Genomic DNA, 13,666 nt, shown 5'->3' on the forward strand with positions numbered 1-13,666 from the left:
TTTAGGGCAGCCTCTTCAAATCTGCCTCTTACATATGCTTTGGGACAGAACTCCTTAGTTCCTAACTGCTTATTAACTAGATATTATGCACTGATTTCATTTTGGGGGACATGGGAAGAGTCTCCTCAAAGAATATGTAGTAGGTATCCTTCAGTCTCAAAAGACTATGGTAACGTGCTCTGTATGGAGGACTTGGAACAGCGTCTAGTGTGGCTGAGGAGGCCAATTCGAGAGTGACAATCTCTTTCACACTGAAGACAAATCCAATCTGTCCCCAGTCCAGCTCCCTGGTTTTGCTGCTTTTGTGACTTCCTCTTTACCTCGGCCTGCTGGACAAGGGTTTCTTCAAATTGGGAGAAGCCATGATGTAATGCCTGCCTCCAGGCTGAACGCTCAGATGTCAGAGTTTCCCATCTGTTGAGGTCTGTTCCTAAGGCCTTCAGATCCCACTTGCAGATATCCTTGTATCGCAGCTGTGGTCTCCCTCTGGGGCAATTTCCCTGCATTAATTCTCCATACAGGAGATCCTCTGGAATCCGACCATCAGCCATTCTCACGACGTGTCCAAGCCAACGTAAACGTCGCTGTTTCAGTAAGGTATGCATGCTGAAAATTCCAGCTCCTTCTAGGACTACTCTATTTGGAACTTTGTCCTGCCAGGTGTTACCAAAAATCCGTTGGAGGCAACGCATATGAAAGGTGTTCAGCTCCTCTCCTGCTGGGCATAAAGTGTCCAGGACTCACTGCAGTACAGGAGTGTGCTCAGGACACAGACTCTATAGACCTGGATCTTGGTATGTGTCGTCAACTTCTTATTGAGCCATACTCTCTTTGAGAGTCTAGAGAACATGGTAGCTGCTTTGCCAATGCGTTTATCCAGCTCGACATCTAGAGAGAGGGTGTCAGAGATGGTTGAGCCAAGGTACACAAAGTCATGAACATGCATTTCAGTTGGACTTTGGTCTTTGCTCTCAATCTAGAGAGATTAAAGAGCTTTCCGTCTGATCTAGTCCGGAGATAGACACCTTCTGTTGCAGTTCCTGCAACACCCTGTTAGCTGATCCTTCCACTCCAGAAGCACTACTGTATTTCTTCCAATCCAAATGATTTTGGGGGGGCTCACATTTGGTCAGAACAAAATTAAGAACAGATACAAATAAAAATTAAAACTGATGCAGATAAAAAATAAAAACAATACAGATAAAAATAAATAAGTAGATACAAGTAAAAACACACAGCCATTGGAGATGTTGGCTGTGGCAGATGACAGCTGCAACAGTAAATGTACCCAGGTTAAAAAAGGCTAGTTGAGGAGAATGACACAAAATGTCTCTTTGCATGTTGACACACATTCTCTAGCAAACTAGCAGTTCTGGATGTGCTGTCCCTCTTTGGGAGTCAGCTGGTGAGATCAGAAGGGAAAATTTACATATAAGGAAGCTGATTTTTCCATTGCTAGCTTTGGCTTTGACAATGGGACACGAAAACAGTCCTGCATTTTCTATTTTTCAAGCATTTTTCAAAAGCTGAAACTGAAAAACTAAAAAGAAGCACACAAACCGTGAGATAGGTTTTAGGCACAAGGCCTTTCTCCCCTTTGGAATTTTCAGCCAGCCACCAACCATCCATTTTTTTCTCCAGTATGAGAAGAACTTCATCTTTCTTCAACAAAAAGAGAGAGAAAAAACCTATATTAATATTCAAGAAAGTTTTAAAGAGCTTTATAAAATCTGACATGTGCAGTGCATTTCGCTAGTTGTGTTACGTTATGTGCCCTCAAGCTGGAACCAACTTGTAGCAACCCGAAGGAGATTTTCAATGTAAGTGAGATATTTAAGGAGTTGGTCCATTCCTCCAGGCTACTGGGCCCCCCCCATTCGCAAACAGATTGCAAGTTTTTGCCTCCCCCTCCTGTGCACACACTCTGCCAAGTCTGCACCGAGGTAGCAAGCTCTGTAAAGATAGGAAAACAGAGGGAGAGGAGGGCAGATGGGCAAGCAAGGATGGACCCAGGCCAAGCTTAGTGGAGTATGTGAAACAGCCTTCTCCCCTTGGACAGCCAGCTCAGAGTAGAGTGACCACAGCCACGACTACTCTGCTTCCCTTTTCCTTTTCTTTTCCTTGCAGGGTTTTAATTTTTTTTGTCTGTTTATTTTTCCCATGATTTCTCAGGCAAACATTACCCACATTCTATGGAACTTTGGGCTTTCACAGAACCTCACCTGAGAAATTCTGCTCTGCACCTACACACTCCTCAGCACTGAGGCTTGTAAACTCAAATGGACAAGAAATTCTCAGCAGCACAGTTCAATTGAGTGAAGGCTTCCCCGAAGACAGTTAAGACAGACCTTTTATTTAATTGAAAAAGCACCCTCCGTGGCCAAAACCAGGACAATTTGTTTTTTAATATTAAAAAGTGGGGTTGTCAGAGGTGTTCTAAAACATGCCAAAACTTCCCCCTGCAGGGCACAAGAGCATCATTTAACAACAACAAAATAGATAACTTTTAATCAGGGGTTTTAGGGAGAATTTAAAGGCAGAATGCTGGGCATCTGAGCTCATGGGGGACTTTGCCCACCCCCTACTATAAAGCTATATGATGGAAAATAAACATCTACAATTGCAGGCAACAACCATTTTGCCTCCATCATTTTCATTGCCTATAGTACTGCACTGGCATCATGTGCCAGGATATTACTTCTGTGCAATGGCACAGATAGAATCTCTGGAACAGCACCCGCAACAAGGGTGGTATAGCACAATCAAGGAAAACTTTATTCTACATTGCCAGAAGCCAACAGAGTAGGATTGGAAATGACTGACATCTACACTAGCTGTATCAATACAAGTGGATGCTGCTTAGAGAAGTGTGCTCACAGAATTAAATGTTACATTTTACTTGCTTTAAATGACAGATCTCCTTCTTGCTGTGCAGCAAAATCACCAAGAGTGATAAAATTCATAACTGAATCATCGCCCAGGTGATCTTCATCACTGTCATCATCTTCGTCTTCGTCTTCCTCTTCTTCATCTTCATCGTCTTGTGTACTTTCATCTTCCTCCTCCTCCTCTTCTTCCTCCTCCTCTTCTTCCTCTTTGATCTCCTCCTTTTCCTTCTGTGTCTTTGGGTTGTTTTTCCTTTTCTCATCCCTAGATAAGGAAAACAAAAACAAAAATAGAACCATAGTCATTTGAAAATTGTTTATTTTAATTATCTTTTGATGTAGCTAATATCATAGGCATCTTTCCCTTGGTTGTTAGGAGTATGCATGAGAAAGAACTCAGTGCTGTTGATATTTTCCATCTTCCTACTCTGAATGCATTTAGATTTCTAAACTATCCTCTGGATTGCATCCAGGGCAGGGAACAGATAATACTGTAAAAGAAGAAAGAAAAATACCATATTCACCTGTACACTTTATGAGATTATTTAAATTCCCTCTGAAAGGCAGACTTGCTCAGATCTGAGTAAACCTGATACAGGCTGATTTTATTAATAAATTCAGCAACCATTGTAGGCTGCAGATCTAAAGGTATTTACGTCTGAGCAAGTCTCAAGGAACTCAATGGGACTTCTAAGTAGGCATGTACAGGATTGTATTGTTAATCAACTTACATATTGGAGCCCTTGATCCTTTTGTCCTGGCTGATGGTGACAGCAAGTTTCTCCAGCTGCTGTGAAAGATTTAACAACTGTTTTTCTTCTTCTTCTTTTCTCTGATTATAATTTCCCACAGGTGCAGGCTCATCTGACTGTGAAATGACAACAGCACAGGTTGCAGGTAAACCCGTGTGCACGTTAAGATTTGAACTCTATTTGATCTGTGAAGGTATATTTAAAAGATTTCCCACCTTTTTAAAAATCATCTGTTGGTGTACTACTACATAAGTACAAGACATATTCATCATTACTTTAATATGCTGCTTGAAATGTACAGCATTCAAAAAAGGCACAAAGATTTTTCAATACAACTTCCAGGCATGAATGACATGTCAAGGGAAGTATGAAGGGAATGGTAAACCACTTCTGAGTACTCTCTACCTAGAAAAGCCTGAAAGAGGTTTTCTAGGTAGAAAATTATGCTAACTACAAGAAGGCAATCGCATGGCCCTTTATGTAAGGAGAAAACTGTATTTTGTCACTGGAATACGATTACCAGTATTGGATAAATAGTTGCCCTCCAAAATTGCACAGATCATGCACTCAATTTTTAAGGTGACATAAAACCAGCAAGCTACACATTGGCCTAGAAAGGGCATATTCTATGTTAGGTTCTCCCTGGCAAAAGGTTTCTCTGAGCTTTCTACTCAGGTTATTTTGTAGAAACAAAAAGCATACCATCTAAAACACTTACTTTCTTCAGGTTCTGAAGAACACCAACATTTTCATCCACAGCCTTCTTCAATTCCAAACATCTACAACAAAAAGGAATGTTGCTTTATAGACATTGTATACAAAGCCACTATTACAGATCTAAAGTCCAACATTTTGTAGATCCTATTTTACTTCATGTAATAGACCAGCCATGCATTTTGTCCCTTGTTTTTGCAGATAATAAACACCACTGTAGTACTACAATCTAGTGATAGGCCCAGGGAAGAGCAGTATTTAATTTTATTTATTTATTTATTTATTTATTTATTTATTTATTTATTTATTTATTTATTCATTTATTCATTTATTCATTTATTCATTTATTCATTCATTCATTCATTCATTCATTCATTCATTCATTCTATTCTATTCTATTCTATTCTATTCTATTCTATTCTATTCTATTCTATTCTATTCTATTCTATTCTATTCTATTTATACCCCACCTATCTGTTCAAAATGACCACTCTAGGTGGCTTCCAGACATATAGAGCAGTGGTTCTTAACCTTTGTTTTGAACTTCAACTCCCAGAAACCCCAGTCAGGACAGCTGGCGGTGAAGGCTTCTGGGAGTTGCAGTCCAAAACTCCTGAGTAACTCAAGGTTAAGAACCAGTGATATAGAGCATATAGTAGAGCATTTCAGCGTTTGTGTGTGTGCAAATGTTCCCTTTTCATGCAGAGAGAGTGAATGCTAAGATGGGAAGCCTCTTAAAGTGATCTCCAGTGTTTCACTGGCAGAAAAACAGTCTCCCTCTTAGAGGATATTCACAAAGTTCTAGAGTAGAGCTGACAGTAGGGAGATGCCTGCATGCAATGGATGATTAAATATCTTCTGTAATTTTTGCTAAGACAAAGAGATCTAGACTATGTGATCTGACCTAACGAGATTATTTCATTCTTAGACAAGCTCACAAACTTGCATTCCTAAACACCATATTATATATGTATGAACTGTTAAGAGTTCCTAAGTATTAAGACATATCAAAGCATACCTGATCACTGGTAAACAAACATGAGTATGCAGTCTTCCTTTTCAAATCTAATAAGATGAGCTCTAATTTGTTTTTCAAACAATACCAAAGAATCACAGAATTGTAGAGTTGGAGGAGACCACAACAGTCACTGGGTTCAACATCCTGCCAAAGCAGGAAATTCCACAACTGAAGGATTCCTGACAGGTGGCCATCTCACCTCTGTTTAAAAACTTCTGACAAAGGAGTATCTCTGTTCCAACATCAAATTGCCTTTCAAGATGTTCTTCCCAATGTTTAGGCAAAATATCTTCTTTTAATCTGAATTCAATTATTACCCTCTGGAGCTACAGAAAACAAAGCTTCTCCATTTTCCACATGCTAGCCCTTCAGATATTCAAAGACATATTTTAAAAAAAACATGCAATTAAATCCAATTTACCCATACTTGAGATAAATCCCTGGAAAAAAATATCACTTTTTGTGTGATGAGAAAAATATATTATGTGGTGCTCCCAGGAGAAAGATATTATATCTGAATTTACTGGGTTTCTTTCTTGTTTAAAAAATTTTAGGCCAACATAAAACATACCTATTAAAATTAATAGCTTTTTTGATGTGTTGATCTAGTTTGGATTAACATTTGAGATTTGATTTGATTTAACCAAACGCAGTTACATTTATTGATGCCTTTAAATAAACATGACTTTATCAGACACCTCAAATATAAGATACATACATAGTGGAAAGTCCCATTAATTGCAATGAAACTTTCTTCCAGTTAATTATGCTTATATATATATAGGCATCCTTCAGTCTCAAGAGACTATGGTAACATGCTCTAAAATGAGGAGTGTCCTCTCCAGAGCATGAAGCCTGGGTAAAGTAATATGGAGGATAAGCTGTTATATAGGAAAGCCAATTAGATTTGCATAAGCCTGGGAGGCAGGAAAGTTTAAAGGGTCTGATCATGCTTAGATCTATAGCTTAAAATATTCTTAACTTCCCCTATTCACATTGAAAAGAACTAATAAATACTAACAAATGTTATTTTTAAAAATGTTACACTGTTTCCCCAAAATCAGCGTATACTGTACATGTTACCTTGTTTCCCCGAAAATAAGACCTAACCTGAAAATAAGCCTTAGCATGATTTTTCAGGATGCTTGTAATATAAGTCCTACCCCCAAAATAAGCCCCAGTTAAGTGAAACCCCATCCTCCACCATTGTGCACCATTGTGCAGTAACCAGAAGATATGACTGTGTTTGAATAAATGTAGATTGTTGTATATGAAAAAAATAATACATTGCCTTAAAACAAGCCCTAATGCTTATTAATATAAAAATTAATTATAAGACCCTGTCTTATTTTCGGGGAAACACGGTATTTTTTTCCAGTGTTGGCTTAGAATATATTAGACATGCATTACAAAAGATTTACATTACCTTTGACGAATGCTCTTCTTTTTTTCAGAATCTGTCCCCGTCTCTTTGCTTTCCTGAAGCAAAACATTCACCTTAAAGATTGAAACATAAAAGTTCATTTATCAAAGAAAAACAGATGAACAGTCTCATATAGAGTGGTCAAAATGACTAGATAGGCGGGGTATAAATACAATAGAGTGGACCCTTGACTTACAGATGGCTTGACTTACAGACTTTTTGAGTTACAGACTTCTCTGGCCGCAAAATTTAGGTTTGACTTGCAGACTGAGATTTGACTTACAGACCAGAAAAAAAAACAAAATGGAACAAAAACGGCCTCTTACGGGATTAATCAGTTTTCAATGCACTGTAGGTCAATGGAGACTTAACTTACAGACTTTTTGACTTGAGAACCGCCTTCCAATACGGATTAAGTTCTCAAGTCAAGACCCCACTGTAAATAAAAAATAAATAAAAATAAATAAAAAATATAAATATACAAACCTATAAAAGCAGATGACCATGTATATAATTGAAAGAGTAAGACTTCCCTGTGTGTCCTGGACATCACTTTTGTTAATTTCCCCTCTCCTGATACCAGCAGTCACAACACAGACAATGCAATCCTATACACACACCTATTTAGAAGCACTAAGTTCTATGGAAGTTGCATCCAAGAATACACACATAAGATTGCCATCTAACACAACAACCTCATACACACTTACCTAGTAATAATTCCCTGGGAATTCTCAGCAACCCCATCAAGTATTCTGCCCTGACAACCACCAACTCATGCAATTAATTATGGTAACCACTTCAGTCACAGTGTGTGCTAATGTGTGAGGCGCACACGGAACAGAAAGTCTGTTTACAACAAATGCAACATAAACTCCTCACTATTCATAAGTTGTTACAACTTTTTTAAACTGACACCTATTTTAACACTGCTGTGAAAACAGTTTGAGGAGCCGTTCGCCCTAATAAAAGCAGTATATACACTACGTACGAACCCAGAGGTCCCACTGAATTCAGTGCGGCTTATTGGCAAACACACACACACACACACACAAAATCTGGGTGTATGACAGCCTGTAGCCCAAATCTTTGAAATGTATACAAGACATGAAGAACACAAAGATAAGGGATGAAATAATCACAAGAAGAAGCTGCATGGGATGACGCGCGCTACCGGCCAGTAATGCTCATGCCCCAATAATAAGTGCATCACCCTTAAGGCACCACAGGTCTCTCCGCTGCTCCCACCGGTCTCTCTAACACGGTCACTCCCAAACCTCGACCGACGGCGCTTGGAACCAGCTTCCCACAACGCCCTCCCTTCCTTCCTTCCTTCCCTTCTCTACCTGCCGGCGCTCTCGACGCAAAAAAAAATAATTAATAATAAAATAAAGTCAGCACTTATAAGCGGAAAAGTCACCTGCTCCCGCAGCTCTCGGCCCCGGCGGAAGGCACTTTGCAGCGGACCCGTCCGGCTTCGACGCCCGCTCATTTCTCGGGCTACTCTGAGGTTATTCCCCGGGCCGGAAAGAAAAGGCCGCCGCCGCCGCCGGTCGCTAAGGAGACGAAACGCTGAGGCGCGAGATGATGACGTCATCTACAGGCGCCGCGAGAAAGCGTTGAAGGCTGTTCCCGACAATGGTGTGCAGGGGAGGGCGGGATTCGTTGATTGATGTGCCCCAGACCAGAATGTAAAAGAACTGGGAGATCAGACCTTTTTTCACGACCCGTTAGAATAAAAGTAATCAAACCTCTACTGCTGATGTTACAAATATATTCATTGTTTATAAGGGGTTGTTTTTTTTAATTCTGGGGAAATGCAGAAAGTTGTATTGTTCTGTGTTTAGAGGTGCAAAACTACGAAGCCACAGGCCTAGATCTGTATCATACTTGCATAGTTATTCTTTTTGTTAGGTGCTAAGTAACTTCTGACTCATGAATACTCTGATAATTTCAAGGATTTGTGAGATGGGCCATGAATAATGTACTCCTAATGGGTTTCAATGAGCAGGGATTTGAGCCCAGATCTCCTGAGTTGTGACATTCTTAGTACACCACAGTAGCTCTGTGCTGAAGAGTGCATCCACTGAAACCAGTGGAGCTGCTTAAATCAGAGTTCTTTCTCAAAATTCTGTGGAAATGTATAGGACTGATTTTTAAATCCAAAATTATTCCAGTCTACTCCCAAGTATTATTCCAGCAATGTACGGAAGTGAGAACTGGACCATAATGAAGGCTGACCTCCAAAGAATTGATGCTTTTGAATTGTGGTGCTGGAAGAGACTCTTGAGAGTCCCCTGGACTGCAAAGAGAACAAACCTATCCATTTTGAAATAAATCAACCCTGAGTGCTCACTGGAAGGGCAGATCCTAAAGCTGAGGTGCCAATACTTTGGCCATTTCATGAGAAGACTCTCTGGAAAAGACCCTGATGTTGGGAAAGTGTGAAGAGGAGAAGGGGACGACAGAGGATTAGATGGTTGGACAGTGCCATCGAAGCTACCAACATGGATTTGACCCAGTTCCGGGAGGCAGTGGAAGACAGGAGGGCCTGGCATGCTCTGGTCCATGGGGTCACGAAGAGTCGGACACAACTAAATGACTAAACAACAACAACACTCCCAAGTATGACTAAGTAAGTCTGAATCCAACCATTTTATGTATGTGGGCATAGAGAAAAGTCCTAGCAGTGAACTGTGCAGTACTAGTGGTGCAGCAGCATGCACAAACAGCCACTATCAAAGTTCTTCATATTTCTTTTGGACTGTTCACACAAGTTTGGAGAAAAGGTGTACCAAATTACCAACACAATCTCTCTTAATACTGCATTCTCTGGGACAATATCCACTTGTGTATGTTATGGGCCCTCAAGTCAACCTATGGAAACACCTGTGAGGTTTTTGAGGTATGTGAGATGTTCAATGAATGGTTCACCATTGCCACCTCCCAGTAAGTTTCCATAGCCAGTAGATTTGAATCCAGGTTTTCATAGTTTTAGTCCAACACTGTTATCCACCACACAACACTGGAGTTCTTAGGAAGCCTCCTTTCCACATTCCACCACCACCATTTCTGTAAGAAGAAAAATTGCCTCCCAATGAGGTTCATGGCGGAATAGCTATCTGAAGCCAGATCTTCCAATGCCATGCCATTGCACAAGTCTGTCTGAGGATGCATAAATAATCTGAATGTACATAATGATGGCATCTTCCCTTGGATCAAAGCTACACAGATGTTGGGCAAGTTGGTAATGACCCACATACAAACACATCAGAGCAAGCCAGGGTATGTTAATCTCCTCCCCACGTGCCTTTGTCTTAATTTTAATATGGTTTAATCTACTTTTTATAAAAGATTTCTTGCTTACATTTGTTGAATTATTTCTAACTGTTTTGTGTTTCTCTGTGTATTTCAATGATGTTGTGAACTGCCGCAGTAAGGGGCCTGTGTCTGAAAAGCAATGTACTGTACAGTATACGGTAGGTGTATCTCTAGTAGATACAATTGGTTTATCACCCAGTGTATCTCGGCCCATATACATAAAATGTTATCATCCCCAATCAGTCTTGTTTAGTTACTGGAGCAGACTGTAAAACACTTTGTATCACATTAAAACATTTCATCCTAGAGCAGCAACTTAATTTAACCCTTATGTTTACAAGGGGTGAAATTAAATAAAATGGGGCTGCATAGCCATTCATACAGCTAAGCAGAAAATCCATCAAAATAATTTAGCATAAATAATGTCTTAAAATGTTTATTTTATTTATTCATACACAGAATTTCATTGGCAACACTCAAGTTACTATATTTCCTTCAGAGTCACACAATGAAATAGCCAGTTCTTTCAAACATAGCACATGAAATTAACAAAACCAAACAAAGTAACAATTTAAATATTTGATCAGACTTCTTTATATAATGTTTCTGCTGATACCAGTTTTAGTGAATAAGATCACAGAAGCTAATACCATGTGTATTTTTTTCAGAACAACTTTGTGTGCAAGAATACAATTTTGTATATTTGTATTTAAAGTAACTTTAAATGTATTAATGTAACTTTAAATGCAGGTGGAATTGATTTTCAGGTGTCTTGTGGTTTCTACTTGGTTTTGCCTATTAACAGAAAAAGAAAGAAAATATACATTGTTTATTCCTTCCACATGTTTTCCATTCTTAAAGCAAAAGTTAATTATCTTTATTTAATTACACTCGTGCCTTTCCTCCAGTGAGCCTGATGCAGCATACATGGCTCTCCCTCTTCCCCCTGTCAGGCAGGCCAGGTTAAGAGAGTGACTGGTCCAAGACCATCCAGTATGTTTCATGACCGAGTGAAGGATTAAGCCTGGATTTCCCAAATTTAACATTTCTGTCCTCGTACTACATTAGTTCTCTAAGGAAATCGAGGAAGGAGCCTCCCCAAAAGAATGTGAGGACTGAGAGCACATTCAGACATTCCCTGGACCACACCATCACCTTATCAGCTGATCCTTCCACTCTGGAAGCACCACTGGATTGCTTCTGACATAAGCAAAAAAGAAGGAAATCAACGTAAAAGGTTCAATGGGGAAAAATGTTTGAATGGACACTATTCTGACACATAACCACAAGCAACAGCAAGGAGGAGATCGGGATGGATCCACCATTAAACACTGAAGCTTATGTCTGTCTGCATTCCAGAAGGGGCTTCGCTGCAACTTCCAGTTCAACAGATGAGACAATCCAGCTCCAGTACTTCAATATCTACATTTAGAACTGAGTCCTGTGATTTTGAAAAGTATACTACTTCAGTCTGAAAGTGCCCAGCTGTATAAGCCTACTCAAAAACAATTTTCATCAAATGCAATACGATTTAATCCAAGGTAATTATATACAGCAACCCTTTCAAAGTTGGGGCCTCCCAAATATTTTCAATTACAAGTCCCAGCACCTCTGACAACTGGCCTTGCTACTAGGGACTAATGGGAGCTGATATCCAAAACATCTGGAGGGCATCAGGTTCGAGGAAGCATCTTATAGGACTGCAAATGAAGATTACAAACTACAAAGCAGTCCTGGTGATTTAAAAAAACACACACTGCAATTGCTTCAGTAGAGGAAAACAATGATGAGCTTCCTAGCACCAATGGTGCCCATATTAGTGACAAAACACATAGAAATTAAGTGTCAAGCTTTTCATGGCACAGAAATAAACGGGGAAAAAGATATTGCAGTTTAATTTCTGCACATTGAGCATACAAATATTGCTACTGTACCCAAATGAGCAACTTCACACCTGTGTATCATGTCTGATTTCCATATGAACAAGTGCCCCAAAACAGCCTGGCCAAGCCTTTTGCTTTGAACTGAAACCTCATCACCAGGAAACTAAAAATGAAACTTTTCTTCAAAAAGAGATTATTGGTATGCCCTCTTAATAGCATGTCAACATGTGACAGGAGGGAAAACATCAGATACAGAAACTGGTTGAATACTTAATGCTTATTTTTCTCCTCCTCATTCCAAAACCTTTAGGTCTTTAACAACAACCAAACGGGCATGAATTCAGCAGGCAAACTGTCCTTCCCAACATGAGTTTCCTATTATAAGAGAAGCATCACCTGTTGAACAACTAATACCATGCTTCTGATATTGAAGATCTGTGACTCCTGCAAGGTAAAAAATATTGATTAGCAAACACTGTGTTGGCAACAATTTTGTACTGAAAGATAATAAGCTGATAGTGCTACAAAAAGACAAGGCAAATACAAAGGATCAAGAACCTAGTTGCTCAGGAGCAGAGAACCCTCGCTACCACACATTGTCTCTATAAATGATCAGATGCATAAACATTTTCAGGACAAGGCCTTTTATTTCATATCTCAGACTGCTGTTAAAGATTATACATATTATATTACTGCATAACATTTCACTTCACAAAAAGCTTTTGGAAGACTTGAGTTGAAGCTTCTGAAGACTAAGTTGTGGTTAAACTGCAGTACTGCAGTGAGGACTCTGCTCATGACCTGTGTTTGATCCTGGGCTTTTGAGGAGGAATAATGTGTAGCATACACAGTTCACTTGTAAACCACCCAGAATGTGTTCTAAGCACTATCAGGCAGTAGATAAGCGGCGCCCTTCCTTTGAAACAAAAATCTTTTGGAGCATTCATTAAGAACATCAGAACTATGCTGGAGAAAAACAAAATACTGTAAAGTTCAGCATTCTGTTTGTTCAGTGATGCAGAAGGAGGGAAACTAGTAACAATTATAACTTAACTTAGTAACAATTATAAGAACATAAACAAGGGAGTCTTCAAAAAATATGAAAAGAACAATTATTTCTCTCTATATTTAAGTTTAAACTTCCTTGATTTGAATTTTGTGCGCGCGACTGCACGCACATGCATTACAGCAACTGCCAAACTAGACAGACTTAGTTTTTCAGCCTTCTTGAGGAAAGTTCTGTACGCATTTTATTTTTATTAGATTGCTGTTGTACAGCCCAGCTGCAAAAGCAAACTCAGAAGAGGGCATGGCCCCGCCCGGCCACCGTCCTCCTGCTCTCGCTCACCCCCTTCAAGACAGGTCCAGCTTCTTCTGCGTGGCGGCCAGCTGGTCCTGAAGCCGCCGCTTCCGCCAGTCGAGGTACCGCCTCCGCACTCGGTTCGCCTGCCAGCCCACCAGAACTCCCGACGCGAAGGCGAGCAGCACCGCCAGCTGCACGGACCGCTCCGACAAGGGCTCAGCAGTGAGCGCCATGGCTGTTACGGCGGCTCGCGGCGGCCAAAAGACTTCGCCTCGAGAGCGGACGGAAAGAGAGAGGGAAGAGCGTGGTCGGTCACTTCTACGTCGTGTGGTGCAGCGCCCTCTAGCGGCCGATGGCGACTAAGCTT

The 13,666-nt window shown here is 40.2% G+C and overlaps 2 protein-coding genes across 5 annotated transcripts in view; both read right to left on the bottom strand.

Moving 5' to 3' along the window:
* The window catches only part of NPHP1 (nephrocystin 1), a 36,191-nt gene extending 27,821 nt beyond the window's left edge, over positions 1-8,370 (bottom strand). For all 3 annotated transcript variants that reach the window (XM_020794792.3, XM_020794791.3, XM_072988672.2), the window contains exons 1-6: positions 8,213-8,370; positions 6,796-6,866; positions 4,356-4,416; positions 3,617-3,753; positions 2,904-3,150; positions 1,561-1,662 (exon numbers count right to left, since the gene is read on the bottom strand). In XM_020794792.3, coding sequence (XP_020650451.3) covers positions 1,561-1,662; positions 2,904-3,150; positions 3,617-3,753; positions 4,356-4,416; positions 6,796-6,866; positions 8,213-8,284 — 690 coding nt within the window. In that variant the 5' untranslated portion in view covers positions 8,285-8,370. The remainder of the gene's footprint in view (positions 1-1,560; positions 1,663-2,903; positions 3,151-3,616; positions 3,754-4,355; positions 4,417-6,795; positions 6,867-8,212) is intronic.
* A 2,163-nt stretch (positions 8,371-10,533) lies between these two features.
* Positions 10,534-13,602, bottom strand: MTLN (mitoregulin). Of its 2 annotated transcripts, XR_012083160.2 has the most exons (3): positions 13,345-13,600; positions 12,393-12,440; positions 10,534-10,908 (listed from the first exon to the last, which is right to left on the bottom strand). XR_012083160.2 is itself a non-coding variant. In XM_072988702.2 (2 exons), exon 1 carries the CDS (start codon positions 13,530-13,532, stop codon positions 13,350-13,352), a length of 183 nt encoding a protein of 60 aa, XP_072844803.1. In that variant the 5' UTR covers positions 13,533-13,602; the 3' UTR covers positions 12,392-12,440; positions 13,345-13,349. The 2 variants fall into 2 exon arrangements, 1 of the variants encoding a protein (XP_072844803.1); XM_072988702.2 differs by lacking the exon at positions 10,534-10,908 and having other exon boundaries at positions 12,392-12,440; positions 13,345-13,602.
* Positions 13,603-13,666: the final 64 nt, after the last annotated feature.

This window comes from Pogona vitticeps, chromosome 1 (assembly GCF_051106095.1).
Source record: "Pogona vitticeps strain Pit_001003342236 chromosome 1, PviZW2.1, whole genome shotgun sequence".
Classification (NCBI taxonomy): Eukaryota; Metazoa; Chordata; class Lepidosauria; order Squamata; family Agamidae; genus Pogona; species Pogona vitticeps.

Bases quoted from the DNA above. Each gene is read 5' to 3' on its own strand.
- MTLN (XM_072988702.2), bottom strand. From the start codon at position 13,532: ATGGCGCTCACTGCTGAGCCCTTGTCGGAGCGGTCCGTGCAGCTGGCG.